This window comes from Nicotiana tomentosiformis, chromosome 1 (assembly GCF_000390325.3).
Source record: "Nicotiana tomentosiformis chromosome 1, ASM39032v3, whole genome shotgun sequence".
Taxonomy (NCBI): Eukaryota; Viridiplantae; Streptophyta; class Magnoliopsida; order Solanales; family Solanaceae; genus Nicotiana; species Nicotiana tomentosiformis.
In genome coordinates this window covers 85,149,892-85,165,081 of record NC_090812.1, presented here as the reverse complement: position 1 = coordinate 85,165,081, position 15,190 = coordinate 85,149,892, and the positions used below count along the sequence as shown (strand labels likewise).

The 15,190-nt window shown below is 36.1% G+C and overlaps 2 protein-coding genes and 1 long non-coding RNA gene across 3 annotated transcripts; all 3 read left to right on the top strand.

Moving 5' to 3' along the window:
* Positions 1–3,564: 3,564 nt before the first annotated feature.
* Positions 3,565–4,680, top strand: LOC117274221 (uncharacterized). The gene is made up of 2 exons (XR_011411406.1): positions 3,565–4,427; positions 4,458–4,680. It is a non-coding gene; the product is annotated as an uncharacterized lncRNA (long non-coding RNA).
* Positions 4,681–5,145: 465 nt separating this feature from the next.
* Positions 5,146–9,433, top strand: LOC138907103 (damage-control phosphatase At2g17340-like). Its single transcript, XM_070197255.1, has 7 exons — positions 5,146–5,244; positions 5,347–5,424; positions 5,821–5,893; positions 6,006–6,043; positions 8,795–8,857; positions 9,104–9,154; positions 9,413–9,433. The coding sequence occupies exons 1-7, from the start codon at positions 5,146–5,148 to the stop codon at positions 9,431–9,433; spliced, it is 423 nt and encodes a 140-aa protein (XP_070053356.1).
* A 1,418-nt stretch (positions 9,434–10,851) lies between these two features.
* On the top strand, positions 10,852–12,134 carry LOC104086387 (uncharacterized). Its single transcript, XM_009590631.4, has one exon. The coding sequence runs from the start codon at positions 11,033–11,035 to the stop codon at positions 11,561–11,563; it is 531 nt and encodes a 176-aa protein (XP_009588926.1). The 5' UTR covers positions 10,852–11,032; the 3' UTR covers positions 11,564–12,134.
* Positions 12,135–15,190: the final 3,056 nt, after the last annotated feature.

Sequence of the window (15,190 nt, the reverse complement as noted above, 5' to 3'; positions counted from 1 at the left end):
TGAGCGTGCAATCCAAATTCTATCAGGGATTTTGCCTAGTGAATGATACTCACAAACAAACAACTTAAGACCTGCAGCACGGTATGGGATGTAATAATTTAACAATAAGGTAAATTGTCCAAAATTATATAGCAAGAAATATCTTATGAAGTTATTTGGTAATGAGATAAAGATTGTAAAGGATTATATGAAAGAAAATAATAGTTTATTTTCTCAATCAATATGTGGACAATTTAACACTTCGCGTATTGATGTCTGGATATGTGGAGTGTGGCCAATGATATTGAAATTTTGGCACCATGTTAAAAAATAAACAATATTTGAGCCTCAAGAGCTATCTTATAAGATGAGAAATGCTCAAACACCAAATAAGGAGACAAGAGTATTGTTTCAATTAATGTGTGTATTAGATACCAGTCTATAATATTTAATTTAATTAAATAAGGATCCGATTAAAGTCATATTAGCACTGAAATTTTTTTATATTAGGAGTAAAGTACTTCTTAACCAAAAAAAATTCCATCTAAATCTTACATCCACCTTTATATACTGAGATATTAGGTTTAGGATGATAAGATCCATCTACATCTGTTAGAAGCTCGTCTTAAAAGTGAGTTTTTTTGCACTTTTATATGACTAGTCCCAATTCAACAGTTAAAATGTTTCACCTGTCACAATTTACGAGTAGCACTCATAATCTCGACTCAGGGGAGGACCCCACTTAGGATCAAGAGGGTTCATATGAACCGCCTATATTGATATTTTATATAGATATAATTCTTTGTTGAACCCACTTGATCAAAGATGATCCTTTGGAAATATGATCTAGCTGGTTCAAACTAGTGTTAAGGTCACGAGCATGACACCTGGTCACTTTTGTTTTGTGCTTTTGCGTAGTAGTTTTTGGGTTTATCACCATATGTACTGCACAAGGGGACATGCATATCCACTATCCAGTAAATGCTAACTAAGGCTTAAGGAACTAACACCATCTGCTCTTGTTACTTGATTCTTCCTTTCCTCTATGTGTTTTGGTTTTTATCTCTATTTTTCTACTTTATTTTTATAATTTTATTTTACATTTGTCTCTTTACTAAAATTCACAGGATATATTCTAGTCTATTTTACTTTATAAGGATCAAAGTTTTCTACAAAGCAAAATTTACATTATGTTTGATAAAATATGCAAGTGCAATCTTTGAAATTATTTATAATTTGTTAGTTCAACTTAAATTGTTTATTTATGTTACATTGAAATTGTTAGTTTACTTAATAAGCTCTCTTCTCTTATAATTTGTATTAGTTTAGTTTAATTCGTAATTCTTTACTTTTCGTTGTCTTTTGTTTGTAAATTAGCGACTTTATTCTTTATCAACAAAAAAATGATTTTAGATTTTGACAAATTTCTAGAGTCTAGAAGATTTCTAAATTGGGTAAATAGACTTTTACTTAAAGTGTAACAAAGGTGAAATTATTTGAAATGAAATTATCAAATTAAATAGATAAAGTGTTAACATTTTTAAAGTAAGTGGTTTTTGTTAAGTATTTTAAATTTCTTGCTCAACGTTTTTGAAACGCAACTTTTTTGAATTGTTTATTTTGTGGTGGCATTATGAGTTTAATGTTAAAAAGAGCACCGGACAAATCTTATTTGCCGGTAGCGCCCTTATTGTCGGTTCTTGTTATTTTTATTTAACCTGCTTGTTCAAAATTTTGGGTCCGTGACTCGAATTGTACAGACAATAGTCTCCTTACATGCAAGGGGAAAAGCAACAAAAACAATGTAAAAAGGAGAATAAAGAAAGGAAAAGGAAAGGAAAGAGATCGTGGCATTGTGGGAATTGCCTTTGGCAACTTGGCAGCTCCGTGAAACACTGTTAATATTGCATGTGACTGTTCGTAAAAATAATGTGTGGGGCTGTTGCAAAAAGGTTAGTGTTATTCGTTACTTAAGATATTGGGAATTTAATTTGGAATTTTAATAACCAGTTACTTAAGGAGAGGGAATTGAATCGCAACAGAAAAAGATTTTCTTTTGGAACTTGGGAGTTTTAATTACACGGTAAGTTCACTTTGAAACTCTGGAGTTTTAATGGAAAATCAAGTGATCATCAGTACGTGTTGATGAAAGTGATGACAGTAATGAAAATCTTTGTGAGATGCAATGCAAGCTGACACTGAAAGACACATAGCACACCAGCGGGCTGCTAGTGAAATTTTATGAATAACCGTAAAAGAAAAGAACAACAAGTCACCTTTTAATATTTGCCAATCTTCCATACATCAAAATAGTGCTATGAAATCATAATTTCTTTTTAACTACTTATGATATTCAACCCATACATAGAAGACTATAAACTCGTTCATGTTTTGTAAGTACTTAATTCAAATCGTAAAACAGAAAAGAAGAGGAGTAATATATTTACTATAGGTGTTCTGGAAGAAGAAGAAAAAAGTAAGAAAAGGATATATAAACACCTTAGCTTTGTTTAAATTGGAGTTGCAAACCGTATTATCTATGTTGTTTGGATTTGGAGCGAAGGAATATATATTTTATTATAAATCTCTGAATGTACTCTACATTTCTCGCAAATCTTCATATATAAAATGATCTAGCAATACCCCAATTTATAATAGTACAAAACTTATTTTAACCAGAAACATGAAAACTTATTCCTATATAATTATGAGTACAAATCCTATTTAGACGTGAACTAAATAAAGTAGCAAATACCAAATCCTAAATAATTTAGGTATCCTACTACCAACTTTGAATTAGTATAAATATTTTGTATACCCTCTACGTTTCCCTTCATCTCATCGCTGACCTCTTGGGAAGCAAATTTAAATAAGCCATTCGATAATAATACCAAAGAAATTATAAAGATGAAGAAGAATGAGTGCTCAGAAAATTCCTTGACAAACTCGTGCCTAGGGATGAAATCATCTTCCACATCTTGAGCTACGTGCCCGTCAAGTCTCTTACGAGATTCAAATCCGTTAATCGCAAGCTTTGGAATGCCTTACTTCTACACCCTGATTTTCGGTACCTTCGCCTTCTGAATTCCTTTGAGGATTATATGGATTTTGATGAGGAGATCATCACCAAAGAAAAAAATGTCGTTTTCGTCAAAAGAACACGGAGTAGACATGGCTTATATCTGGAGCAATCACCAACTTGGGCTTCTCCTTCAAGATACCGCATATATAACTTCGCATTGTTCCAATATATTGAAATCCCTTGTCCACAAAAACCTAGTTTGTGCATCGCCTTGGACTTTGTTTTCTCTGTCCAAGCCGTCAAGTTGCTCTCCGTTCATGAAGATCATCATCAATCACTCGGTTATGAAATACTTAGTGTTGGGTTTGCTGGAAATACTTATCGCTGGCGAGCTGTTGAGGTGCAAAACATTAATGAATGTCGAAATAGGAAGAGGGATAGAATTCAGGTTTTCTTTGGGAGGGGATCAGTTGCTTATTGCATTTCCTGGGATAATGCTGATATAGGAGTTGATGTTTTTGATATGGAGAATGAGAGTTATATTGGTCATACTAATTTTCCTAAGGGTAATTTCTTTCCAAAGCTGAGCACTACTAATCTCTTAGATTGGAATGGTTAACTCTCGTTTGCTGAAATAGTAAAGGATGAGCTACATGTGTTGGTTCTAGAAGATCACCAAAAACTTAAATGGGCTGAAACCAAACGAATCATCAGGCAGCTGCCATTCGACAATATTAAGGATACAGTGCTTTGCGCACACAAGTCTATTTTGTTCTTTGTTCGAAAAAACAAGGAAAAAGAGGAGACATATCTCTGCACCTATGACATCCATACTAGAGAGTTGATAAGTGAATTGTTCCACTCCAGTGAAGATCATGAAGTCAGAAGTTTAATCACGTCTCAGCTTGCTGGCCCTAATAACCTATGATAAGATAAGATTGGACTCCATTCTCTTGCTTGAATATACGTCTCTGACTTTTTCTCGTTGACTGACTACTTATTATTCAAACCCATGGCAGTATAAACTAGTCGATGTTTATTAACTACTTAATTCAAATGTTGTTTTATTTTTGTCTTAATTACCGTGTTGAGTATATACATACACTCATTAATATAATGTTTATTGATAATCTAATAGTTGGAGTGATTAATTATGTAAAACTTAAATGTTAGATGTCTTAGTGCAGTAACGATCGATGTATTTAATTATACTTATCACGGGATATTCTGAAGCGCATAACTATGTTGGTCTGACTTAGGAGAGATATGGTTAGGAATGACGATATCCGGGACAAGGTAGGCATGACCTCCGTCGTGTGGCGGACAAGATGCGAGAAGTAAGACAGAGATGGTTCGGACATGTGAAGAGGAGACGCCCCGATGACCCGGTGAGGAGGTGTGAGAAAATGACAAAAGTAGGTATGAGGTGTGAGAGAATGACAAAAGTAGGTATGAGGAGAGATAGAGGTAGACTGAAAAAGTATTGGGAGAGGTGATTAGGCAGGAATGACACATCTTCTGCTTACCTAGGACATGATCTTTGATAGGAAGGTGTGGAGGTCGAGAATTAGGATAGAAAGTTGGCGGGAAGTCGAACGTCTTTCCTCTCATACCTATATTGGCAGTGTTATTCTTGTATTTCCATATTCTTAGATTTTTATTACTATGTAATGTTGTTTGTTGTTCGCTTTCACTATTATCTTGTCGTTGCTACTTTTTCTCTTCTATGACTTCTATATTATTGCATGTCTTTTTCTATTCTGTTGTGTTTATGCATGCTAGCTTTGAGTCGACGGTTTATCGGAAACAACCTCTCTACCTGCACAAAGGTAGGGGTAAGACTGCGTACTCACTATCCTCCTCAGACTCCACTAGTGGGACTACGGTTGTATCGATAGAGTTGGGGAGTGCCTCGTATGCAAATGGTATATCTTGTATCTAAGCAAAAATCCGATTAATTATGAAGAGTAGTAGAGTACCCAATCATCTATACTAACGAGAATATCACAGATATTTCGTATTCCAAAAGCTTACAAAGAAAAAAGACCTCATAATCTGGCACCTTCTTTACTGTAGAGGTCATCATTATTGTCTTATTTCTATTTCATCAATCCAATGAAGCTAAGACTTACCTTCTATCAACGATGGTACTTACCATGAGTTGGCAGATTTTTTTGTCTTTGCAGATTATTTTGGAAGCTAATGACTTACCTTCTATCAACGATGTTACTTACCATGAGTTGGTAGAGATAATATCTAAAGGCGGTAGAAGGGTTATGTTTCGACGTTGGTGCTTTCAGTTGCCTCTTTAGGTTAAATTAGCACGTATGTTTGCTTATTAACAGTTGAAAGATGAGCACGGGAAGCTTGTAGATGTGGACACGTCCAATCTTTTAGTTGCAAATTCTGGTAATGATTTGCCGGCAAGGGGCAGTCACTTATCTGCTTCATTTGCATGATTCTCTCGGAAAAAAAAGGGTGAAATCCTGTGATTTATTTCTAAACTTTAGATGTGCCCCTCTCAGTTGAGGTTCCTGACGAGAGTCAAGCATGGCTCACACAAGAATTCTACTTCCTAACTTGCTAATGCTTGGCTCGAGCTAATTGGAGCAGCTACCATTTTCACAAATTCTTATAAATTGAAGTCTGACGCTAGCACTTAAATTTAATCCCCCCAAAACCAAAATTCGATGCATCAGAAGTTAACACAATAAAAGTAGTCACTAAATTGCCAAAAATGGTACTATCTCCAGAATTTTTGAATATATCTAGCTACTCCAACTTAATTGACAGACCGACTTAATTTACTGTAACCACAGGTTATTGATCTTATGGGAGTCACACCAGAGCTTGCCTACTTGGCAAGTGATGCTGACCTTGTCATTCTGGAAGGTATGGCGAGCCTTTTGCTGTCAATTCTTTGTCTCTGGAACCACAAATTTTGCTTCTTAACACAATACCATCAGTAATATTGATTGTAAGTGGCTATTTTCTTGAGATGCAGTATTTAAAAGCATAGGACTGGCAATGATGCCTATGCAGGTGGGAACATATATATATCTCTTACCCCTGGTGCTATCTATAAATGCAAGCGTCTCTTGCCCCCATCAACCTCTAATAGACTCATAAAGGGTCTCTTCTATCTGATTTTCCACATGTCACCCTCTCTCTGTATACTTCCAAAACCCACTTTTTCTTTTACTTTTTAATATTTTCCTCTTGTTCCAAATCAAGCATTCTGTCTCATGATTCAGTGAATACATATGTTTTCAGGTTAAACTATCCTTTCTCTAGGCAAGTGCAATAGGGTTTCCACTTGACATACCCTGAGTACCCTCTTAATTTGAAATAATTCGTTACTGGATTAAATATGTATGCAAAATGTTAGTGCCATCATTTTAGGTCCATGACACATTAGCTTCCGATTCCTCTATCATTTTTGGTGGCACAATTTGTCTTTTAAGGTCAAATTTCATTCACTACAAGAAAACTGGCATATTTCGTCCAAAGGCATACTAACCGAAATCGATCGTAAAAAAACCCGACCGAAATCGGTCGGAAATTGCTAAATTGATCGCAAAAGTCAACAAAAATATTTCTAACAACAGAAATAGTGGTTCCACAACACAAAAATAAAAATTCCGACTGATTTCGGTCGGAAATTGGTCAATATTTGACCAACACCTAGTCATACTTGTATATAATATACACAAATAATTTTTTATTAAAATGTTTCCAAATTTTCGACCGAATTTGGTCGGAAATTTTGAAATTATTATTTCCCGCCCAAGGCAATTGGTTTTTAATATAACAAAAATTATATATATTTAATTAACCAACTGAAATAAGTTATAATTAAATATTTCTGACCGACTTCGGTCGGAAAAATGATTTTAAAATAATTAAAATATAAATTTAATAATATTACCGACCCAAGTCGGTCGGTTTTTGTCACCCTTTATATAAATAGCTTTTAAATAAATAATATTTAATACTTATTTGATATATATATATATATATATATATATATATATATATATATATATATATACTATACTATACTATACTATATATACACAAATGCTTGATCCGTGGATTAATTAAAAATTTAATTATATTCGATTAAAACTTACTATAATTGAATTAAATTGTATTAATACAACTTAATATAATTGGATACAACTCAATATAATTGGATCAACTGAAAATTCAATTATGTTCGATTAAACTTATATATATATATATATATATATATATATATATATACCAATTACTTAACCAATGTACGATATATTTAATTCTGGTTAGTTAATATATTTTTTTATATAAAACAATTAATGTGTTATTTCATGATAATAAATGAAATTTTAGAAAACATAACTAAGCATATTTTTACATTAAAATGTAATCATAATTTTATTCACTTAAAATGATTTTTTATTGATTTATGGAATTCTTATTTAATGCACTCTTTTTTTCATAAAAAAGAAAGAAACAAACAAATAATAAAATAGATAGATTAGTAAATAAATATTCCATGGGAAGAGAAGTAGTGGGTTTTTCCATGGAAAAATAATTTTTTATTAAATGTTTTCATAAATTCCGACCGATTTCGGTCGGAATTTGAAATTATTTTCTTGTCCCACATCGACTGAAATAGGAAAATAATTTTTTATTATAATTTTTCAAAAATTCTGACCAATTTCGGTCGGAAATTGGGAAATACTCTTGTCCCACATCGGCTGAAAGAAGTGAGCTTTTCCATCTTATAAGTTGAGCTTTGATGCATAGAGTCCAACAGTTGTGGACTAACAAAAAATAAGCAAATATAGAAAGGGTTGTAGTTAGTGCTTAGTAATAAGATTTAATGTTCTATATTTAGAATTAGAATTCAATAAAATAATAATGATAATATATACTAGTACTAATTAGTAATATAGTAATAAGATATAATATTGCAGTGTTATGATATCTCGGCCTGGGGAGTATACATGCGATACAAAAAAAAATATATCTGGAATATTTTTAAAATTATTATATATTTCCGACCGATTTCGGTCGGTATTTTGAAAGTTAAATAAAAAAAATAAATAATTAATACCGACCGATTTCGGTCGGTATTTTGAAAATTAAATAAAATAAAATTTAATTAATACCGACCGATTTCGGTCGGTATTTTCTAAATTAAATAAATAAAATTTATTTAATACAGACCGATTTCGGTCGGTAAATGTAGTTTGACTGTTAGTCAACACATTGAAATTTCCGACCGATTTCGGTCGAAACACCTTAGCGACCATCATTTTTCTGACTAATTAAAAGCGGTCGGAAATCGATCGCTTTTTCTCAATTTCGGATCGATTTCGATCGGTTTTCCTAGACGAAATTAGCCAATTTTTTAGTAGTGATTATTTCATCCATGATTTTTATTGATCTTGGACCTTTATCTCTTATTGGATCAGTGTTTGTTTATGTGTATAGATTTCCTGTATTTTTAAGTTTAAAACGAATTATTCCTGAATATTATTAAGTGATTTGACTTAACAACCAGACCGTTTCACATAAATTAAGACTGAGGTGGTAGTTCTTCCTCAGGTACCTTGTAGCTTGGAACTAGTAAATTATTATGACTTTCTTCCAAGTTGCTTCATATGGGCATTTGACAATATCGAAACAAAGTGAACATTTTTTTTGGCATTTGGCAATATTCTTCGACTTGTCTTTTAAGGAAATTGTAATTTCCATAAAATGTCTCTCTCACTTTTTAACTATCATATTGATTTCTTTTGCCAGGGTCGTGGTATAGAGACAAACCTATATGCTCAATTCAAATGTGATTCCCTCCAGATTGGAATGGTAATGCTTTATTTACTAGATGCGCAAGCCAAACCCCCCCACCCCCACCCCACCCCAACCCCAGCCCTCTTCACCTTCTGATTTCTATAGGGAACCAAGGAAGGACAAAAAGAAGAGAAAAAGCTCCCTTTTTAAGGAGCCTTATCACTAAAATCTGGGTGAAGGGGGGATATTTCACTTGATGATTAGAATATTAATGCACGTCGGCCCTTTTTTTTTTTTTTTTTTTCCTCTGGGTGTTTTTAGGTGAAGCACCCAGAGGTTGCTGAGTTTCTTGGAGGAAGGCTTTATGATTGCGTGTTCAAATATAACGAAATCATGGAATAGATGTAGTTATTGACTACTTATATCCTACAATTGGGCACGCTCAACAAACAAAAGATTCTTGTAAAATAATTTACTAGATATCACTTGCAAGATTAAGGCAACAAACTAAAATTATTGCAAGACACTTTTGTCGACATCACTTGTAAGAATACTGCAAAAACCAGTTTAAGATGGTTAGTTGTCTATGAAGCCTTTTTGTCTATTGCTGTTGTAAACATGTGAGTGCAGGGTATGCCAGCTGCAACTTGATCTGCTCTGACCTAGTATTTGTTCCAGCGCGTAGTGATAAGTGGTATAAAGCTACAAGATATGTTGTTAGCAGTTGGATGGGCATTCAGGATGGCTGTTTGGTTTAAATTGCTAAAACTGTAAATTACTGTCATTCTGAGGCAATAACAGCAGGAGAGATATCTAAAAGGAAAATAGCTTGGTAGTCGATTGGTTCGGTGAAGCCATTCTGAATTCTAGTTGTATACGATAGAAATCGGGGCTACCCGATTTCATTATTTGATCGAGACTGGGACGTTGCATCGAAGAGCTGATACATAGGGTCCAACATCGAACCCTCTTTCTAGATCGAGGTCGGTATCAATCGAAGCCAGAAGAGATAGACTTCGAGTAACATCGGGATAGCTTAATAACGGAAAGGGCGAAATATCCGTGATTGGTCGAGAATCGTGGCGTGAATCTCGGAACGGATCAAATCAGTAGCGGTTAATCAGTTGTTTATACGATTTCCTTCTGTAATTAGAAGTATACCATAATTAGGATTCCTCTACTATATAAAGAGGAATTCAAGCGATTTGTAATCATCATTATTCACTGAGAAAAAGATATACAATCATTTCGGTTTTGCTTACTATTCTACTTACTGTTCATCAGAGTTATTCATTCTTTGCTGTTCTTATACTATTATCACCTCGAGAGTATTCTAATTCGAGGTCGAGGTTCAGTTTGCACACTGGTTTGATTTATTTTACAGTTTAATTCAGTCACTTTCTTTCTCGTTTATTAATTGGTATTGGATGAAATCACATATCATTAAAATCATTATCCAAATTTTAGGGTAAAAACTAGTGGTTAGCTGTTCTATTATGGAGTCATGTTTATTTTGTCATACGTACCATAATGGCTCGTTTTTAGTACATGTTGCATACAAGTGCATTGACTGATAAGACAAATGTGAAACACCTCATCTCTCCTCGCGAGTTTGTAACTTTCGCTGCACAAGGAGTTAAGGCTGTCGTTGCGCTGGAAAATCTTAATCCATGGCACCTTCAATACGCTTTTGACGAGACAAGGATGTCGGGGTTCCCGTATCGATGTGGTTCACCTCAGCGTTCAACTGCAGTAAATGATGACACTTGAGAACGCCAAATGACTGGCTCCACTTAATTACTGGCAGATAATAAGCTTTCTTCTTTGACATAAATAGGTGAAATGAGGAAAAAGTTAGGGGGGTAACGGTTACCTTAAAATTATCGTGATAAAAGCAACTCCAAGGGCACAGCTTTGGATTTTCATATGCATTATAGATTGAATGTGTACAACCTGTAGTAGTGCTGGCCGTTGGTCACAAATGGGAAGTTGAGGGGCAAAAGAGTCTCATAAATAAATAAATAAATAAGGAGAATATAACAGGCTGTCAATGAATGTGAAGGGAAAACGTAGGAATGTGCGGGTGACGGTGGTGAGTGATGACCACTACTTGTCACCACTCACCTTGTTTAAAATGCTGAGTAGTTTTTAGTTGGGGGGTTTCATATCATTTCTCTCCGAAAGGAAAGCCCCATCTGAACTACATTAATTTCCCTCTTCATCACCACCGAATCCCATTAATCATAAACCATGAGCTCTCTTCTTCAGAGTTTTCAGAGCAAGGAAGCTCTGCCGATGTCGCAACCTGCAGAAGAAACAGCAGGAGGAGGACTTGGCGTCCGCAAAAGGCTGTCTTCACTCTCCCTAAGGATCAACATGCGCGCGAGGTCTGCTTGTCAACAACCCATCCTCTCATTCTACTCCACCTCTAACACCTCTTCCTCCTCATGGGCATTTCGCCGATCCAAATCCTTGTCCTCTTTATCAGCCGGAATGGGAGAATACGCTGGCAGTTCGATAAGGAAATGGTGGGAGTGGGGATTGGGCTGGATCATGTCCAAGAAGCCCACGTTCGCCCAGGATCTGGAAATGAACGAAGAGGAGAAAGCCGTATTGGGATGCCACAGCAGAGGCAGTTTGAGGCACGTGTTTTACAAAGTAAGGTCGGAGCTGCGGAGGTTCGTCCGCTCCGACAACAACGTCGGTCTACCTCAAACCTTCCGCTATGACTCTTTCAACTACTCCAAGAACTTCGATGACGGCAAGGCAATGACAAACTGATCATATATATATATATATATGCATGCGTCAAATTACCATTTCTTTTGGAAGATCTATAAGCTCTTTTTGTGATGTTGGTTCATTCATTGATTGATTCCAAGTTGTTGATAGATTCGAGTGGTTGCCAAATCATAGATCGATCGGGGAGTTAAAATGTACGTCTCATTATGCAGGCAGACACAGTAAATGTGCTTCGTAGTACTACTTTATATATCCATGTTAAGTATAATTTGTGGTGAGTACGTATAAATGTATAAATTAGTAGAAATTGAATTAATTCATAGGGTCCCCTGTTCCTGGAAGCATTGCATTCATCTTCATCGTATAGTCGAATGGAGCAGCTACACAGGCACAGAATGCTAGTTGAGTGAAAGTGAAACCAATCCGAGCCTGATCATGCCGTTGTATTAATTTTTGGTTTTCCCCCTCTTCGTTGTCCTTGTAATTCTTTTCCAGTACCATTCTTGTGCTTTATGTCATATTATGTACTTTCTCCGTTTGATTTATGTATAAATGTAAATTTTGTTGGCCAAAAATTAAAGTCACCGTCCGATTGGATTCAGCCTTTGCATATATGTCTCTAATCAAATGCAGTAGTATAGTCTTTTGTTTAAACGTGTTGATTCTCAAACAATAACCGCGAGGGTCCTATTTTGATCGATTTCCCCAGTAATATGAGTACGTATATCCTTAGAAACCTAGTAGCTACTGAAATTAATGATCATCAAGTTTTCCAACTTGTAACACAAAAAAACAATTGCCGTATCATCTCCTCGGAATGAGTGTTCCTACTGATTGAGGTTTGAGAGTTGAGACCAGGCTATATAGATAAAAGTAACCCATGAGTTAAAAACAGAAAGTTGAAGAACGTGTCGGCGGTCATAGTGGGACCGGGCAATGTGTGTGTTCAATAAGTAGTAGTCGAGAGGCAGCATTGGCAATTGAGTGCACATGGGGTACCCACTGGAACGTGCTCACCGACAGCTATTTTGCTCTTTGGCAGTCGGTGGCCGAATATGCGGTTTGGTCTTATTAGCACCTTTTTTTTTTATAACTCTTTCACATACGCCGCTACTCTTTGTCATAGGGATCTATATATCTATTTTTTCCCTTTTTCTTCTGTGTTTTTCTAGTCAAGGACGGATAGGGTTGAATCTCAGACATTATGTGGATACAATTCCCTTAAATAGTCCTTATATTATTGGAGACGTCAATGATAAAGATAGAATATAAATTTTCTCTCAAACCATTTTTTCCCTTCTAAGATCTAAAATCAAAGGTGAGGTTTCAAAAAACTAGCACATACAGTCAAACATTATTTTCTCAAAAAGTAATTGGAAAACTGTCACGACCTGGAATTCCCACCGTCGAGATCGTGATGGCGCATAACATTTCACTTTATAGGCAAGCCAACGTTAGAGAATCATTAAACCAATCCTTATTCCATTAAGTAAATAACAACAATTAGCTAAGATGGAATATAGTGAGTGCGAAATAATATAAAAACTGCATTAATTTCTACCACCCGGATCTAGAGTCACAATTCACGAGCATTCTGGAATTCACTACAAGTAATAGTCTAAAAGAAATACAACTGTCTGAATGAAAAAAACAGTAGAACATAAAAGATAGACGGGGACTTCAAAGTCTGTGAACGCCGACAGATCTACCTTGAGTCTCCGGATAGCGGTCTAGTAGAAAAATCTTGATCAACCCGAGCCGATACCAAAATCTGCACAGAAAGTGCAGAGTATAGTATCAGTACAACCGACCCCATGTACTGGTAAGTGTCGAGCCTAACCTCGACAAAGTAGTGATGAGATTAAGCCAAGGCACCTACAAATCAACCTGTATAATTTAACAGTGTATATACAAATAACAGTAATGAAGAGTTAGACAGGAAATATCGGGAGGAAAAAACATACTGGGGGAAATGCGAGATAAGGAACTACAGCAGAATGATGACTGGAACAACCAATATATTATGAATCAACAGAAACAATGAATGCAGTAAAGAAAAAATGTACGGCATCACCCTTCGTGCTTTTACTCTCAATCTCACCATAAAAACAATAGAAACGGCACGGCATCACCCTTCGTGCATTAACTCTCATATCATGGCACGACATTACCCTTCGTGCATTAACACTCACAATATGGCACGACATCACCCTTCGCGCTTTTACACTCACAATATGGCACAACATCACCCTTCATGCATTAACTCTCATATCATGGCACGGCATCACCCTTCGTGCATTAACAATCTCCCTTACCATAATGCAATGAATAAATAACAACAGGGAAATAGAATAACAAGTACAAGCTTTACTTCAACATTTGATTCTACAATATCAATCTCAACTTCGAAATAATTACTCAATTATCACCAGAAGATCCGTAAACATGACAAAAATAATTAATTTAGATTAGACTAAACCTGTAGCAATTAGGCATGGGAAAGAGACAATATAAGAAAAATGGGAGAAACAAGGAAAACAAACTGGTAAATTGGCGGCGCATAAGTACTCGTCACCTCACATATACGCCGCTCATATGAATTTCACATAGAAAATAATCTCAGGTTCCTAATTCACTCAAGTCGGGGTTAACCACGATGCTTACCTCATTCCGAAGGCCACTCAATACTCAATCATAGCTTTTCCTCTAGAATTCACCTCCAAACCACTCGCGTCTATTCAAAAAATGACTCAATAATATCAAATATTACTTAAGGAATCAATTACATTGCATAAATTTAGATTTCCCAAATTTTCTTCCAAATAAATCGAAATTCAACCCCGGACCCGCTTGGTCAAAACCCGAGGTCCGGATCAAAATCCATTTATCCATTCACCCCCGAGCCCGGATATATAATTGGTTTTGGAATCCGACCTCAAATTGAGGTCTAAATCCCCAAATTTCCGAAATCCCTAGTTTCTAACCAAACCCCTAATTCTACCATGAAAACTCTAGACTTTAGGTTGAAAATTCATGAAATGTAACGGGTAGTTGAAAAAAAAAATGGTTTAGAATCACTTACCAACACTTTGGGGAAGAAAATATCTCTTGCAAATCGCCTCTAGCCCGTTTGGTTTTTGAGAAAATGAGTTAATGGCCAATTCCCGTTTTTGGATTCTGTTAAGTGCTAGGCGACAGTGTTCATCGCGATTGCGTGAACACTGCCACGTTCGCGACGGGCAGCCTCCTAAGGACTTACGCGATCGCGGGAGGCTTTACGTGTTCGCAAAGGCTTACCCCGCCTTGCCTTCGCGTTCGCGAGACAAGGCTCGCGTTCACATAGTGTTTCCCAGGTCCCCTGCCCAGCCTAGCTAAAGCTACGCGTTCGCGTTCGACGGGTCGCGTTCCCGTAGAGCAACTCCCCCCAATGCTCCGCGTTCGCGACCATGGTCTCGCCTTCGCATAGAGTAAAATCCTCCCCAGCCCAGTTTTCCCTTCGCGATCGCGAGAGTGACTACGCGATCGCGAAGCACAACATAATAGACACGAGATACAACAAAAATACCCGATTTTCTAAGTCCAAAATATCCCGTAGCCTTTCGAAACTCACTCGAGCCCTCGGGGCTCCAAACCAAACATGCACACAAGTCTAAAAATATCATACGA